This window comes from Xenopus laevis, chromosome 4L (genome assembly GCF_017654675.1).
Source record: "Xenopus laevis strain J_2021 chromosome 4L, Xenopus_laevis_v10.1, whole genome shotgun sequence".
Taxonomy (NCBI): domain Eukaryota; kingdom Metazoa; phylum Chordata; class Amphibia; order Anura; family Pipidae; genus Xenopus; species Xenopus laevis.
This window is the reverse complement of record NC_054377.1, coordinates 119,717,168-119,734,710: the sequence shown is the minus strand read 5'-3', so window position 1 is coordinate 119,734,710 and position 17,543 is coordinate 119,717,168. Positions and strand designations below refer to the sequence as shown.

The 17,543-nt window shown below is 43.4% G+C and overlaps 1 protein-coding gene across 11 annotated transcripts in view; it reads right to left on the bottom strand.

The window, feature by feature from the left end:
* Positions 1-730: 730 nt before the first annotated feature.
* Positions 731-17,543, bottom strand: part of tnrc6b.L (trinucleotide repeat containing 6B L homeolog) — an 89,850-nt gene continuing 73,037 nt past the window's right edge. For 8 of the 11 annotated variants that reach the window (XM_018258850.2, XM_018258849.2, XM_018258853.2 and 5 more), the window contains 11 exons: positions 16,712-16,843; positions 15,902-16,018; positions 15,247-15,430; positions 8,175-8,309; positions 7,563-7,739; positions 6,984-7,130; positions 6,818-6,901; positions 6,051-6,287; positions 5,747-5,817; positions 5,371-5,510; positions 731-4,895 (listed from right to left, as the gene is read on the bottom strand). In XM_018258850.2, the coding sequence (XP_018114339.1) occupies positions 4,523-4,895; positions 5,371-5,510; positions 5,747-5,817; positions 6,051-6,287; positions 6,818-6,901; positions 6,984-7,130; positions 7,563-7,739; positions 8,175-8,309; positions 15,247-15,430; positions 15,902-16,018; positions 16,712-16,843 (1,797 nt within the window). In that variant the 3' untranslated portion in view covers positions 731-4,522. The remainder of the gene's footprint in view (positions 4,896-5,370; positions 5,511-5,746; positions 5,818-6,050; positions 6,288-6,817; positions 6,902-6,983; positions 7,131-7,562; positions 7,740-8,174; positions 8,310-15,246; positions 15,431-15,901; positions 16,019-16,711; positions 16,844-17,543) is intronic. The other 3 variants (XM_018258845.2, XM_018258851.2, XM_018258854.2) reach the window with 1 other exon arrangement.

Genomic DNA, 17,543 nt, shown 5'->3' with positions numbered 1-17,543 from the left:
ATAGACGCAACAATTTCCAAAAATGATTGTTCGTTTCAATACACACGTGTATAGCTGAATTGTCAGATATACAGGTAGAAACAATAGAATTCTAGCTGTAACTGACGATTTAGCACTAACAATGGCTGATGTTTGGGGGACTTCAAAGGCACCCAATCAAAATTTTCTGTCCAGCCCGATCAACGAGCCAACCGATATTCAAGTCTTCTGCCGATATCGGTCGGCTCTTTTCCCACCATACACGCACCGAATATCGTACGATATTAACTGTGCGTCTATGGCCACCTTAACCCAGTTGGGTGTCTTGTCATTTGGGCTACAAACGCATGATTAGCCAGAGCAAGAGTCTACCAACTTTACGGAACATTTGTATTAACCTTTAATGACATAATGGCTTGTAGAATCCCATTATAGACACCACCTTGGGCCAGGGTGCACTCAATGAGAAAACGCTCTTTTGCCACTGCCTGTACAGTAAAGCACACAAGTCCCAATCACGTCCAACTCTGTATCCCTTAAGCAACTCTATTCTACAATGGAATCAAATATATCATTATGGTGACCAAATCTATTTAAGACAGAAAGCTGCACCTGAAAAAACACTTATCCAGTCCACTGTCCTTCAAAATAAGTTATGGATTTGGGAAGGGATAGCCACAAATAGCTACACGTCGAAGAGCATAAAGAAGACATATTTAGGAAAATGGAAGAGGTCATTTCAGAGTTCACCCATGATAAAGGCAGTTTAATAAAAAAAAAATAAAACGCAATGCGGTAACAAGATAAGAATCCAGAAATTGGGACAACTTTCAAAATACATTAACCCATGTCAAACATACACACGCACACAAACACACAGACACTGTCTCACAGTTTAGTTATTAAAATGGTCACTGTACGCCGAGCCGCTGCTCCATAGCGACCACTGCAGATTTCTAAGCAGCCCACAATAATGCATAGTTATAGGCCTATACTAACTAAGCAGTTTCCCGCCATGTTATCAAGTACCTTCTATATATTTGGCTATAAGGTGCCTAACAGAAACAAAATTTGTCTCATGGAAGAAGACTGTTTAGTTGAGTAGATAGCAGGCCCCAGTCTATTTCCCCTTCAGTGCTGAAGGTGGTAAATATCATGTTAAAAAAGCAGTGAGATATGGGATGGACGAGTCAACAATGTGAATGAATGGGCGGCGAGGGGGTGACCGCGTGATCACCATAAGCATTCCATTCATTTATGAATGGCCAGAAGAAATCCCTGTTCTTTGTCCAATAAGCATAGGCTTTGGTAAACAACGAAGGTAGAGGAATTTTCCAGTTTCAGTCATAAAGCACCTTTTGCCACTTCTTTGATGCCAGTTTAAAAACTGCCCTTCGTTTCACCATAAATGATAAACCTGGAGTGTTCCCTACATTTATTTTCTAACTGAGCCTACATAAAAAGCCACCTGAATGATTGTGATATCAAAGGACAATTATCTGGCTTGATCAAGCATTCGGTAGGCACAGAAGAGAGGGAAAAGGCATTTATGCATCAGTAACTCAGTTCAGGGAGAAGATTAAACAAGAATAAGCAGGATTGCCTACTTGGTGGAGGTAGCACTAACAAACCTACAGTTCATAGGTATCTGCTCCAGGTATTATCTAGTGAGGACATCAGGAAATAAGATTAGGGATTGTACCCTATCATTTGTGTTATAAATGAGTTATGCGTTACAGGCAGCAACACAGGAAAGGCAGCAATCTCAGAGGGGGAACAGAGACCAAAGGAAGGAATTGCAACAAGTAAAGTACCTCGGCATCAAATTCATTTGCACCCAAAACTAAATACACTAAATTAAGGTCATCAGCACTTCTTGCAAGACATATTCAACTTTATTACTCTTCCTTAACAAATAAGTTGGCTTCTCCCAAGCTTAAGGGCTTGATCACACATTGTAGCAGCTAGAAATAGGCCTTATTATTCTTAGTGTAGTAATTCACGTTAGGACCTTGTGATTAACCACCGTGAGCATAATAAACCACATATTTAGCTGCAAACCAATGATTTGGGATTGAAGGAGCCCTTGCTATGCTAATCAAAATACAAATGTGAGTGCATGCCATTGATTGACATGTATGCACTTTGCATTGTATTTGTTTTTAACATTAACACCCAAACATTTATATAATAAAATGCACAACCCTTGAAATGCGTGCTCTCATTATTCAGTTGTTATCTTGCTCTGTCCTAGCAATATCAGTGATCTCTCTGCTGAACTTTCCCAATCATTCTTAAGATGCAGAGTGGAAGCGTGTGTACTATTAGTCTTTGGCCTATGCCAATGAAATGGTTTAGCTTGTCATTTGCTTCTTTTTTTTTTTTTCCTTTTTAAAGTGGCATCAGTAATTCTAACAACTTCACTCGCTAACCTCACAAAAATGATTCCCTCTGCTCAGAAGTGCTAATGTATCCACCAACTCTGGGTCTTAAGCAGCCAAAAGTAAAGCGTTAACTCAGACAGTCTTGGTGCAAAAAATGGTTACATATAAAAATATAGGGCTTTAAGACTCCTTTGTCCCCCATTATCAGGCTTTGTACAACTGCAGGGTAGTTTGCTTTTGGTTAATAAGCAGTTTCATGGCAATGATACCTTTCAAGATCCACAAATGTGCCTTTAAATTTAGCTTGTTTGTAAAATATAGAACACAGATTGGAAAACTTCTAGTTGGTGGTTACATGGATAAAGAGATGTCCCTTCATTAGTATTAAGAGCTGCGTTAATGAATAATCAAGGAAAGCCTTCTGCTGATAGAATGCTACGGCAATGAAAACACTGAAATAGGAATTCCTTATCAAATGCTGTAAACCCCCCCCCCCCCCGAGTTGGGGATGCATTTTCCAAATAAGCCAACTGCTGTCAACATGTTCATCTTTTACAGGTAATACAAAGTCTTTTGCAAGAATGAGGTTCTCATCTTTAAAGTGCCACAACAGAGATGGAGTGAAAGCTTGGGTTTTTTTTTTTTTCCATTTATAATAAAAAAAAAAAAAAAAAAAAAAAAAAAAGCAACTAATTCATTTTATAGCCAGATGAGCTTAATGCAAGGATGTAAGTCTTGCTGATAATAAAAAGGTTTAAAGGAGAATCTTCTCCCCACTGATATAGTGCACAAGGTTATCTTTATCCTGTGACGGAAAGAAATTGTGAAGGAACAGTTGAATTCTGTAAGTAGGGCCCAGAAGGTGGGCTTCGCTTTCATACAAGGCTGCCCAGACCACATCTTTACCCTGACGTAGGTTTTCTGCAGCATTGTCTGTGGATGGTTAAAAACACACTGATGATTAATTCAGCCAACTAAAATAAAGTGTAGGGACTGACGCTGTAACATGGCTACAGGATTAGTCTGAGGAAGTTGGGCTAAACCTATCTGTACATCCCTGCGTAACACAAATAAATAAAGGTAATTGCCAGCTTTCCTTCTGCCTTACTATGAAATGTTTGGTAATAGTATGGTGGAGATGAATCTACTTCCATTAACCTTTATTAGTAAAAGGCAGAAGAATTCATATCCAGGGCCAGTTTAGCACAGGGCGGGCATTAAAAGTGTAGATTTTGCTAGGCTCCCAGGAACATTTGGTGCCTCTTGCTAAAACTCTAAGTTAACATATTGTGTAAGAACAGAATATCAGCCTTGTGTTGCTTTTGCTACTGTTTAACCATGACTCCCAAGAAACCTCCAAGCAGCCAACAGCAGGGGGAGGCCTAGAGGATGGAAATCCCTGATATAAGCAGTTCTCATGTATAAGCTTTTCTGCATTGCCCTTTTTGCACCCTTCACTAGCTCAGGCCCTGGAAATATCAGCATGTTCTTTTGCAGCATAATGCACCCCTCTGGCACAAAAGGGTTTATTATTTAAATTACCTTTTTGTCTGCATTGTTGCCTTCTTTTCATCCAGCTTTCAGAAAATGCCATGTAATAGTTCTAGATAAACACTCAGCTCTGCCCACCCTCCCCAGAACAGGATTTAACTCCGTGGATGTCAGAAAGGTCCTTATGACATATTATAGACCTATCCGGCACACAAGGTACTAATAGGGTAGATTTTATGAATTCACATTGTCTTTCAACATTGGCTTTCGGTATTCAAGTATTTCGAGACAGATATGTTTTTTTTGTCCTTTTTTCCATTTTCTACATTTCCCCCCCCATCTGTTTCAGACTTTTTTTTTTTCTTTATTCCTCCTCCCACTTTCTTCAGATATCCAGTGGGGGAGGAAGTAATTCGCAAGCACAAAAAAGTTAAACCAACCACTTATAAAAGTGACCGCAAGTTTTTGCAACGTTGGCGATCAGGAGTCTTAGTTTGCACCCACCTGATATCTCTATCTGTATCCGGTTTCTTTTTTTCCCCCAATTTTTTTGTTAAAAAAAAAAAGTTTTTATTGCAAGTTTGAAAAAAAAAAAAAAAAAACACAAAAAGGTCAAGTTAGTGCTGCTGCTCTGAAAGGTCACGAGGTCAGAGTTGAAAGTTCAAAGTTCATATCGAGTCAGTCCCTCCTCCCAGAAGGTCACCGGGTAGTAATGGGGCAGGGCTGCCCATCCTGTGGGCGTCCTCTGTGCTCGGTACACCCCACAGACTGGATGTGTAGCTGCTAGGTGTACCCCAGAGGGAAACTCCTGACAGGTCACTACCACCACCTCCACTGCTCCATTGCCCTAGCCCTGTGGCTCCTCCAAAAAGGTTCAGGGCTGGTCCTACTGGTTCAGCTGGGTGGTTCGGTCCCACTTCCAAAGGCTGCCAGCCTGCTCCTGGAGCAGAGGGAGCTGGTGGCTGAGCTTGTGCAAGATACCGGCTCACCTCCTCATCCGTTGCAAACTCCGCCAGGATAGTTGTATTACCCAGAACACACCTAGGTTGTGGCAGAGATAAAAAGCAACTATCAATAGCTAGTTGGCACATTGACATTGATAATGCTATGAAGACAAATGTTGGCAAGTTACAAAAATGGATTAAAACTGGTGAGAAACAGAACCCCCCTTATGAGTAATGAAAAATTAAACATTCAAAACAAAGTCAAAGTCAAGGGGCCAAGCAATGTCAGGCATTCCGTTGTGAATTCCTTCAGCATAAACTACTGCTTTTGTTGCTACAGTATTTCAATAATGTGCATAATTTTTATTTAAACCTAGGCCCAGAAAAAGAGCAACATGAACTGTAACTAGAATTTCTCTTTGGAAAAGTAGAATAATTTTTCACTGTAGTGGGAAGCTACTCATAAGAACTTGCAATACAGAGAAATGTATGATTGGGGTGTGGGAAGTTCACCCGAGATAAAGACATGGATTTAGACACTGGTATTTATTAACACCAGTACAGCAACTTACATATGGAGGGCACTTTGGGCCTTGGCTGCCTCCTGTTTGGTGCTGTATCGGATTAGAGCTGTGCCCTGGGTAAGGTTGAGATGGAATGTCAGCAGGGGGCCATGCTGCATGCAGATTGTTCGCAGGGTGGAACCATCGATCTATTAAAATAAAGATAGTTTAGAAGGGAAAACCAAAAACAAGAATGTTAAAAACACAGGAACAAATGTTCTGTGGAGTGATTCAAAAATCCTTTTCCTGAGAAACTGTTCTTTGCCCATTACAAAAAAATCTACAGAGTCAATTAATTAAATTCAAGGTAGCACAAACTTGCAATTTTCAGTTATTTGATGGAAAATCAATTGCCTAACCCAAGAAAGGGAATATCTGAAGTTACCTGTGGTGTGAGATTGAGAAGGATCAGCCAGTAGCTGGGGCGCACAGATCCACCATCACTCCAAGCTGATGCTGCAAACAGAGAAAGACATGTTCTGGTGAAGAAGACTAAATACATATACAAGGCCAGTTCTTTATCTGAGAGCCCTTTACTCAGTATCTATATATTTCTGCTCATTCTTTCCCAACCAGTTTTTTACATTAGTTTTTACATTAACCATCATATAAACACCTGACCTCAAAGAGCAACAAAAGAAAATACAATTCTTATGTCTTTTCATAAATTGTCTTTAGGACTTTATTACCGGAAGCCATTCTGGAGTCCTGTCCTCCCCAGCCCCTAACAGAGCGAGGTGCTGTGCTATTCCAGGGAGAGTTGGTGGATTTGGGGTTGTTTGTGAGCCCTGGAGGTGGGCGAGGCAGTCCAGGGCTGTTCCTGGACATCTGGTTTTTCCACATCTTGTTCGAGTGATGTGATGGGTTATGTCCTATGGGGTCTGGTGACCAGGTTGATTTGTAGTCCCCAAACTTTGCAGAGAGTGCTAAGAGAGGGCAAAACGTAGGACATATATATATTATAGATGAACTCTTTGGTTGCCTTAACTTGACCAAATAATTTTGTCAAACAGCCCAAAGCATCATCATAGTTGTAAGGCTATGAGAAGCTGGTATATTTTACTAAAGTTACATCACAACAAAACATTTTACCAATGATGTGCCTGCACTCATAAGTGTCTGAACCTAGGTATCAATAGCTAAAAGGAATTTTAATATAAATTCATAAAAGCAGTAAAGCACTGTTTCCCAAGAGGGCATATTCATTTAGTATTCTCCCACTTTTTTTTGTAATACTAAAGAACTATACAGGGTTATAAACTAGTATGTAGAGCACAGAAGTCCAACCTTTAGCCCTCCACATCTTATTCAACTAAAACTCACAGCACTCCACTGACAGCTATAGATGATTAGGAGGCAATAGGAGTTGTTAAACAACTGATGGGTAACAGGCTGCCTGTCACTAGTGAAGATTGCTTATCTGTTTTTTTTTTTTTTTATTCATACAGCCTTTTACCTGAAGTGCTATGGATATTCTCAGAGGCACTGAAGGGCCAGGCACCAGGTGAAGGCAGCGAGGTGTTGAGGGAAGAATTGGACCCTAAAAGACAGCATTAGAATGTGAATGTGCACAGATTTACACAAATATTGCAGGAAGTGAAATACCAAATATATCATTTTACCTGTGGGGGTGTCCTGCAGTAGCTGGTGGTCAGTATCTACAATGGGAGATGGGGCTGGACCCCCCAGCACACTTCCAGGGGTAACATAAGGATCGGATTCTGGATCAATATTTTGGATCCCTTTCCATGGCACTCCTGGCTGAAACTCTAATAGGAAAAGAGACACATTGTCAAAACTGAAGCCACGACAGGCATCTTTGGCTCAAATCACCAAAAACCACTAAAATGATCACTTTTACATAAGAGTCAGTTCATATAGTTGCTAAATATCAAATTCTTGTTTTTATTGTGCTTGGCACTGTGGCCCTGTGTCTAGAGTGGAACCCTTCACTGGTTTGTACATTTGGACCCAACAATTTTATTCAAAACAGGAGCTTAATTTGTCATTGTATTTGCTCTACATGTGTACTCAAAGGCAGCAAGGCTACATACAAACATACTAAAGTAAGGAAAACACTCCATTAAAATGTAAACTAAGAAAACCAGTAGAGTTTTTTATATGTATGGAATGTATGGTATGTAGCAGTCATAATATGGAAAGAAAAACATAATAAATGTACATGTGAGTTCATGACTCACCTGGGGGCCAGCTGGCATTGATTGACTTGTTTCCAATTTTGTTTGAAGGGGGTGATTTGGCAGGTAACCAGCTCTCAGCTGTTGGCCCCCCATGCCCTCCCAAAACATCTGTAGACATCATGTCAAATTGGTGGTAGGGGGAACCTCCACGATTTTTTAATGGGGGTGCAATGGAGCCTGGCAACAAGACAAAATAACGTGTGAAACAGAGAAAGTGCGAAGGTTTTATTTATTGCTTTAAATATTACCCAATTTCTGTGAGGTACATTGAGTTATCAAGCAATACAAGTATTAAATATTATTGTGCATCCTATAACACAAGTCACTATTACAGGAATATAACAAAACAAAATGCAGTTATCGGCTAACAGTTAAACCTCCACTTCTGGATTACATTTCAGCCAGGAGTGTCATATTTTGCCAAATTCAGAAAGACAACCCCTGCTTTTATAAGAAGTTTAATAAGAGAGAGTTTTTTTTGTTAACCAGGTACAGACATCGAGAACTACTGGGTGCTGTGGTGCCCATCCACTTCATTATTATTAGCATTTTCAAAGAGTATGTTTATTATAGGTTGGTAAGAGACAAGTGCACAGTTGTTTGGTCACTCACCATTCTTATGTAGGCTGGCATCTTGAGAAACAGTGGACGGTAGCCCCTCCATCATGGATGTCCACTGTTTAAATCGAGACTCTGCTCCAGTCTCCTTACCTACTGTACCATATTCCATTCCACTTGAGCCAAAACCTATAACCCAGAAGAAACACATAGTATCTACCAGATTACACCATTTCTATTGTATCCCAACAATATTTTGTAGTTAAAAACATGCTTGCCGGGCTCCTGGATGGATATTTACCCCCTCCACCCATAACAACCCACAGCAGATCCAGACAAGAGTGTATAGAAGGGAAAAGGAGATGTTGTGTACTCGCCGTTAAATCTCTTTCTCTTCAGTCGCTTGGGGGACACAGGGACACAATAAAAAAAATAGAAACTTGATCCCTCCTCCTCCTCCTGCTATACCCCTCCTCTGTAGGAAGAGACACTCAGTTCATACTAAAGGAGAAACAGGAGGTTATTAATAATCAACAGAAAAACGGATAACTAATTACAAGAACAGATGGTTGAGTCAACCAAGTCTGAAGCCAAGAGAAGGCCTCTATCCAGGGAGGGAAGCCCTGTGTCCCCCAAGCAACTGAAGAGAAAGAGATTTAACGGTGAGTACACAAAATCACCTTTTCTCTAGGTCTGCTTGGAGGACACAGGGACAGTGGGGACGTACCAAAGCTGTCCCCTGAATCAAGGGCAGGAAGTAGAGGCCTACGTGGAACCAGCCACTGCAGCCTGAAGTACCTTCCTGTCGCAGCGGGTGTCAGATGCTGCAAAGGTGCCAAACTGGTAAAATTTGGCAAAAGTATGGATTGAAGTCCACGTTGCAGCCTTGCACAATTGTTCCGCTGAGGCTTGGTCTCGAAAAGCCCAGGACACACGCATTCCTTTGGTGGAATGTGCCCTGATTGAGTCTGGGGGAACCTGACCCTGTGATGAATAGGATCTCTGGATGGCTTGTTTTATCCAGCGGGATATGGTAGACTTAGTAGCTGGTGTGCCCCTGAGAGGGCCTGAGGGAAGGATGAACAAGGAGTCCGATTGACGGCGGTCCTCGACCCGGTGCAGGTAAAACTTGAGGGCCCTAACAGGGTCGAGGGTGTGCAGTACCGCTTCCTTCGCATTGGAAAGGGATGTGCAGAAGGTAGGAATCGTAATTTCCTGGTTGAGGTGGAAAGTGGAAACCCCCTTGGGAAGAAAAGAGGGTGAAGTATGAAGTACTGACCTGTCGTTGTGGAAGGTCAACAGAGGAGACCTACAGGAGAGGGCAGAGATCTCAGATACTCTCCGTGCTGAGGCAATAGCCAGCAGAAAACTGGTTTTCCATGTGAGCTACTGAAGTGGAATAGAATCAATGGGCTCAGAGGGAGCGCATTGCAGGGCACGTAGGACTAGGGTTAAGTCCCAAATGGGCACCGGTGAACGTACCGGGGGCTTTATGTGGGCCACTTCCTGAAGAAAAATCTTATCGGAGAGCAAGGCGAGACGTCTTTGGAACAGGATGGAAAGTGCTGAAAACTGAGATTTCAGCGACACGAGGGACATGTCCAGGGACAGTCCCTCCTGTATAAAGGCCAGAAGGTGTGGAGTGGAAAACTTCAGTGAATTGAAACCATTAAGTTGGCACCGCCAATGGTAAGTGGACCAGACCTGATGGTATGTCTTGGTGGAGAACGGTTTGTGGGCTGCACGCATGGTAGAATAACAGCATCAGAGAACCCCTTCTGTCTCCGGATCGCGGTTTCAGTAGCCACGCCACCAAATTGAGGTTGGCAGGACAAGGGTGAAGGATTGGACCCTGAGAGAGAAGGTCCGGGATGAGAGGCAGAGTCCAAGGTTCCTCTCCTTAGAGATGTACTAGATCCGAGACCCAGGATCGACCGGGCCATCTTGGACCTATGAGGAGGATAGTAGTGTGCTCTCTCTGAAGCTTCTTGATTGTTCTTGGAATGAACGCGAGATGGAAGTCCCAGGCAGAGGTGAGGGCGTCTGCTGCCAGCGCCAGAGGGTCCCTGGACCTTGCAAAGAAGAGAGGAACTTTTCAATTGTGACATGATTGACCTCTGGCGTCACCCATCTTTGAGTGATCTTGTGGAAGATGTTGTCCTTTAGAGACCACTCGTCGGGATATAGGGATTGTCTGCTGAGATAATCTGCTTCCCAGTTTAAGAGACCTGGAATGAAGATGGCTGACAGGCGAGTTGGATTGCCCGTATCTCAAGAAGGTTGATGTGAAGACGTTGTTTCGATAGATACCAGCGACCCTGCACTGACCGACCCTCCAGCACTGCTCCCCAACCGGAGAGGCTTGCATCTGTGGTGAACAGTCGCCATTGTTGATCCCCTAGGGGTCTGCCCCTGGTCAGGTAACTGGTCTGCATCCACCAGAGGAGACTCGAATCCTGCGGGAAAGACGAAATTCCAGGAGAAGGGATTTGTGCCTCCAGGCCGCAAGAATATTCCACTGAAGCTCCCTGAGGTGATGCTGGGCGAAGGGAACTGCTTCTATGACTCCCAACACCTTCATGTAGAATCTCGCGGTGTGGGACTTCGAGAGGAGAGACCGCACAAGGATCCGTTAATGCTGGACCTTGTCACTGGCACAGTTTATGTCTGGGTGTTGAACTGCATCCCGAGGAAGACCATGGATTGGCTCAGGGTTAGCAAGGACTTGTCCAGGTTGATGAACCAACCCAACTCTTGTAACCGAACCATGGTGAAGTGCAACGCCTGCTGGGACTCTGCGAAGGAAGGTGCCTTGATCAGGAGATTGTCCACATAAGGAGTTATGGAGATCCCCCTGGTGCGGATTAGAGCAGTGGAAACCGACATGATCTTGGTAAAGACGCGAGGGGCAGAAGTCAGGCCAATGGGAAGGGCCATGAATTGGAAGTGGTGATTTTGGAAGGAAAATCACAAGAATCTCTGGTGGGGATGTAAAATTGGGACATGAAGGTAGGTGTCCTTTACGTCCACAGAAACCAGGAATTGGCCTGGGGACATGGCTGCGATGACAGACCTGAGGGATTCCATCTTGAACCTTCGCGGTCGAATGAATGTATTGAGTTCCTTGAGGTCCAGTATTGGCCGAACAGATCCATCCTTCTTGGGAACTATAAACAAGTTCGGGTAATAGCCTCAGAATCTCTCCTCGGTCGGAACAGGGATGATGACCTCTGAACGGATAAGCTTGTCAATCGCGTCGTGCAGTGCCTGAGCCTTTTGATGCCACTGAGGATATCTGACATGAAGAACCGGCGGGGCGGGAGAGAAGTGAATTCTAGGTGGTCGCCCTGACTCACGACCTCGTGTAACCAGGCGTCTTGAGTCAGATTCTTCCAGAAGTCTGCAAACCTGCGAAGTTTCCCCCTAAGGCTGAGTCACCGGAGGGAAGACGGGGTGAGTCATGGAGACGTGGGCTTGCGGGACTGCCAGGATGGCCTGGACTTTCCACTGAAGCATCCTTTGCCGGTGGTGGAGTGTCGGGGAGGAGACAATCTCACGCCCTTGTGCTGGGAGCCGCAAAAAAAACGGTTCAGATGAAAGGAGGGCCGAGATTTTGGTTGTGGGAGTAGAGTACTCTTACCCCTGGTGGCCTGGTTGATGATTTTGTCCAGGTCGGGACCGAAGAGGAGTTTTCCCTTGAATGGAATTGAGGCGAGAGACTTTTTTGAAGACAAGTCCGCCGTCCACAGCTTCATCCAGAGAGATCTGTGAGCTGCTACCGACAAGTGAAGTCAGCTAAAGTTCTGCTAATCACCTGTAGCGCATTGAGGGAGGCTTCACATAGGTAGTCATTAGCCTCCTTGATTTGCGAGGCCAAATGAGCCGAGTTCGTCACAGGGGACTCCTGTAGCAATCGCTCGGCATAAGGAGTCTGACCAAGATTGGATGGCTCTACTTACCCAAGCCGAGTCTAGAACCGGCCGGAGGAAGGTACCTAAAGCAGAGAAGTGGGAACTTAGAATGCCCTCAAGCTTCTTGTCCATGGAGTCCTTGAAGGAGGCTGCATCAGGAACTGGTAAGGCAGTGTCCTTGGATAGTCGAGAGACAGGCGCATCCACTGAAGGTGGGGAGGTCCACTTTTCCTTTAGATCCTGTGGAAAAGGATATAGTTTGAGAAAGCAGCGGTTAGCCTAGAAACGTCTCTCTGGCTTGTCCCATTCCTGTTGGATAATTTGCTCGAGTTGAGCATGAGAGGGAAAGGAAGGTGAGGACCTGCTGCGGCGCTTAAACAAGGAGGTGGAAGTACTGGAACTAGGTTCAGGCTCCTGCAAGTGAAGGGCCTCTAATACTGAGGAGATGAGGGAATCAATGGCCTCGGAGGAGAGTTTGGGGGAGTCCTTTTCCTCTTGGTCGGAACTGTGAGATAGTTCACCATCAGACAGGGCAGCAGGGGAGAAGAAGTAATGGACTCCACGCTAGCAGAGGGAAAGAGCCAATTTAGGAATGCTGGCGGCAAGCTGAGATGCCCATTCTGGGGGAGGCTGGGGGTCCAGGGGGGTGGAGTCCCGGAGCTGGCCGGATGGGTCCCCATGGGAGGCTTGGCTTACCTGAGTTCTGAAGTTTCCGAAATTGCCTCAGGTGGCTTACACGTGGAACACAGAGGGTCCTGGTGACCAGATGGCAGGCGTTTGCGGCATTTGGCACAAGTTAAATACTTAACCGATGAAATAGTTGCTGGCCTGGAAAAAAGGTTATCACGTGTACCTTCAGACATGGTGTACACAAGCTGTTCCTGTAAGAGAGGAATTAAGTTAACAATATATATAATGTAGTAAACTGAAGATGCCTCTCCAGGGTACTGCTGAGTGCAAAGCCTTGGAGGAGAGTAGACGCCTGATAAGGCAGTAATAACAAAGACTGCTGCCCTGTGGCAATAGCTAAAAAAAACAAAACACTGTGTCAGAAGTACTGCCCTGTTGTGTTCTAAGAAAAAACACGGGGAGTGGGGGCTGCGCTGCAGAGAAGCTGGGGGAAGAGCTCTGCCCAGCGTGGTGAGTCTGCTAGTAATGGAGACTGGAGCGTCGCCGTAAGAGGAACCTCCTCCAGAACCATTGGGGAGTAGCTGCCTGGGTGCACAATGAAGAGCGCGAAGAATGGCCCCTCCCCTAGCAGTGACGTATGGTGCCGAAGCGCGCCTTAGAAAAATGGCACCTAAGGCCCCAGCGCGCTCTGGGTGCGCGTACAGTAAGCGCAAAATCTGGCCTAGCCGTTGCCTCCCCAGGTAGAGTGAAAGACAGCCCCGGTGAAGTTGCTCGTAAAATAGTGGTATGCAACCGGTGCTACGCCCACAATAACTCTCTTGCGCTGCTGACAGTGAGGACAGTAGGAAACATAAGTGTCATTCCCATTGCTGCCTGTGTGTTTGGTGGAGGCTGTTTAACATACTGCCTGGTTCTGAACTAGTGATTTGCAGGTTGCAACAAAGTCTCCTATACTGCTGTGCTATAAAGGCAGATGGATTGTGAAGAGGGGGAGGGTACCCAGAGAGTGAATAGGCTGGCTATTAAGGATATATGCTTACCTTAAATGAGCCACGGCAGGAGTTCCCAGACTGTAGTGTAGGGATCCTGGAGGCATATAAGGAGGATTGAGCAACAGGATGAACCTGGCTATACCTCAGCCCTGTGTCCCGGCCAGTGCATCCTCACTCTGGACGACAGAGGGAGGGAATCAATGCTGGATGGTCATTGCCGAGCACAAGAGACCTCGGTGACATCCTGAAGTAATGGATCAGACTACTCAGTGTAGCTGTCCAGTTCCATATAATGTGAAGGAATTGTAATGAAATAAAAAAAAAAGAGCAAAATAAATAGTAAAATACTCCTGAATGCAGGAGGCGGTCCTAACCTCCTGAGGACACAACGAAACTGGGTGTCTCTGCCTACAGAGGAGGGGTATAGCAGGAGGAGGAGGGAACAAGTTTCTATTTTTTTTTATTGTGTCCTGCCTCCTAGTGGTTCCAGCTATACCCCACTGTCCCTGTGTCCCCCAAGCAAACCTAGAGAAAAAAAGTTAGGTGGGACACCCCAGGCTTACTAAGGTATACTATTGTAGCAGGACATACCCCTATGCTTTAATAAACGTATATAAAATGCCTTACTGTTACTGACCATGTGAAACGTAACATGTTTTTCTGACAGTTCTTTTGTATATTTTTTTGTATACCCGAATTTAACAAAAAAAAAAAACCATGTATAAAAAAAGTAAGTATATCACTGACATACTGTTCACAGGACATTAATCAAATGCCTTACCAGAATTCAATGACATTAACAAATGTTATTCTTCTTACATAATTTAAATTGACAAATGTGAGCGCACAGCTCTAGTGTGCTCAAAACATTCCCTTTCTGCATATTTGCATTTATAACAGTGTGAAAGCTTCTATAATATCTACCACTAAACTATCTATCACTAGCACAATCCATATCTGACCACTAGATTACAGTAATCGGTTCTGAAAAATGCCTCTGTTGAGACAAGCAAACTAGCAACTTGACTTAGGTATGAACATACAGAGAATTACTGTCCTGTGCATACAGTAAGATGTGCACTTATAATATACTATTAGAGACTATATTAGAGACGAAACCCTGCCTGTGGTCTTTATTTTAACAGTAAAGTACAAATAAAACTGTAAACTAAAATGTATCCAGACTTTTAACCCAAGTCAGAGGGCTGCTGCATCCTGTGCCTTCAACTGTGTACCATTTACTCATCTGCTGTAGCCAGAACCCTCACCTTTGTTGGCAGCCAAGTATTTTTTTTGGTGAGCGCCAAGCTGGTAGAAGTGCTGTACAGAGCACTCTCCACAGTTGCAAGGCACCTTCATAATAAAAGAACCACCCTAGGCTAATACACAGAGATACTGTTTGTAAGGAGATTTCTGAGGGATGGCTTCATTACTGTTATGTGACTGCAGATACCTGAGACTAAAACAAAGTAATAAATGATGTTAAACAGATAACCCTTCATTTTATATTACCAAGATCAAAATATGATTAGCAGTTTTCAAATTCGATATATCTCTGAATGCAACAGACTAATCACATGATCAAGAGCTTACCAGAGCCATACGGCATGTGCCCTTTAGCTTGCATGTCTGAGAGGCCAACAGTGTCTAAATGAGCTTTGGGTCCAGCAGGATGAGAGGGAGAGTGCTTCATTCCTGGCTGCCTCTGTTGCTGCTGCTGTTGTTGTTGTTGCTGCTGCTGCTGCTGTTGGAGGGCACTCACCATACGTGCTATCTGCTGAGGAATAGAACACATAACCGGTAAATCACCAGTACTGCTTAACATGCCAAGCAAATTTCAGGAATAAAATATTACATTTTTTAAGACTTAGGCATCTAAAGAATTTTATAGAACCTAGATTGTACATTTCAATCTTCCTTAAAAGCTGAATTCCAAAAAAGTGCTATGACAACATAAATTAAAAGCAAAAAATATACCGCTAAAAGGAAGTAAGGTGGAAATGAGTAAAAAGGAACCAACTAGTTCAGGAGAGAACTGGTAGCAGAATATAAAAAGAACGATGGTGATAAATACATATAATAATAGCCTTCCACAAGACGTGTTGGGAACAAAATAATTTACACACGGAATACTAACACATAAAACATATTAAGCTTTAAGAATTGTCAGAATTATAGGCTGACATGATGGGCCAAATGCTATCAAATATTGGGGAATGGTAGGTGTAAATGTAGTGCTGCCTCATACCTGCTGTTCCTGCTGCTGTCTGACTGCTTGTGAGATTTTCCTCTGATTCTGAAGAAGCTGCTGCTGCTGTTGCTGTTGCTGTTGTTGTTGTTGTTGCTGCAAGAGGAGCTGACATGCCTACAAACATTAAACATAAGATTACAAGGGCACAATCTTACAGCATTAAAGATATGCAATACAACATGTAACATCTGTAACAACTCACGCTGTATAAAGCAAGAGGTTCTAATCAAATTACCAGTTTTCTCTCATAGAGCAAATAGAATAAGGTAGCAAAGACTAACCTGCTTAAAAAAATAATGCCATAACAATATTTGTAATGTAATGTTTGTAAATAGAACGGCCCTAACTGAATTGACGCTAGGTTCAGGTTGGTATAAAGGTCTTAAAGGAATGACTTCAGACACCCTGAATGTCAGAGTGAGGCAGACACAATAATGCAATGACAGTTTACAGGAGAATACTTTAAGGCAGTGATCCCCAACCAGTAGCTCGCGAGCAACATGTTGCTCTCCAACGCCTTGGATGTTGCTCTCAGTGTCCTCAAAGCAGCTGCCTAGTTTGGAATTCCAGGCTTGAAGGCAAGTTTTGCTTGCATGAAAACCAGGTGCACTGCTATATAGAGTCTCCTGTAGTCTGCCAGTCCACATAGGGGCCACCAAATAGCCAATCACAGCCCTTATTTGGCACCCCAGGAATTTTTTACGTGCCTGTGTTGCTCTCCAATTCTTTTTATTTTTGAATGTGGTATACGGGTAAAAAAGGTTGGGGACCTCTGCTTTAAGGTGACACTGCATACACTATACTTACCAGCTGGAACTGCTGAATTTGAGGAAGCTGGCTCAGCATTGCAATCTGCTGAGGGGATAGCTGCGGCCCCATATTGAAGAGTCCTGGATTCATGTTACTGTTAGGGAACTGTTTCAGCATGGAGGCCGAGACCTTAAGGAAGAAAACGTAATGATGTTAGCAACAGAAAATATGGACACGTTTTTTATCTTCAGAAACTGTGCATTATTTTGTATAATTGGGGTGGTGCTCAGTGTATATCCAAATTCTCTAAACTTAGATTTATTTTAATGATTTAATCGGTGTTTGAGATTTACCTCCTAAATTGATATTATACATCTATTTACTATGCTCAAAAACCTGGATTTCAATCTATATAAACAATGATCGTCTGTTTGAAAGCAAACATCTGCCTGGTAGCTAAGGGTTACTAGGGTAAAAATTTGATATAAAGCATATCAAAAGTGGTGTAAAGGCTATACTGCATGAGTTAAAGGACCAATAACATAAATTTAAAAAAGTTAAAATATGTAACTTTAAAATCGCAAAGTTTTAATTAAAAAATAACTTACTGAAACTCCGCTTGTGCTACTCTTCAGAAAAGCAGACAGGGCGATGATCCATCATACGACGCTCGATTTCTCCTCCTGGCTATCTCCTATAGAAGGCTGGGAGGAGAAATTGAGCCCCGTATGATGGATCATCGCTGTGTCGCCTTTTCTGAAGAGGAGCGCAAGCAGAGTTTCGGTAAGTTATTTTTTTTAATAAAGACTTTGTGATTTTAAAGTTATATATGGCTTGGTGGTTTGTTTGTTTTTATTCTATACAAACAAAATTTTTTTTTAAAAAAAAA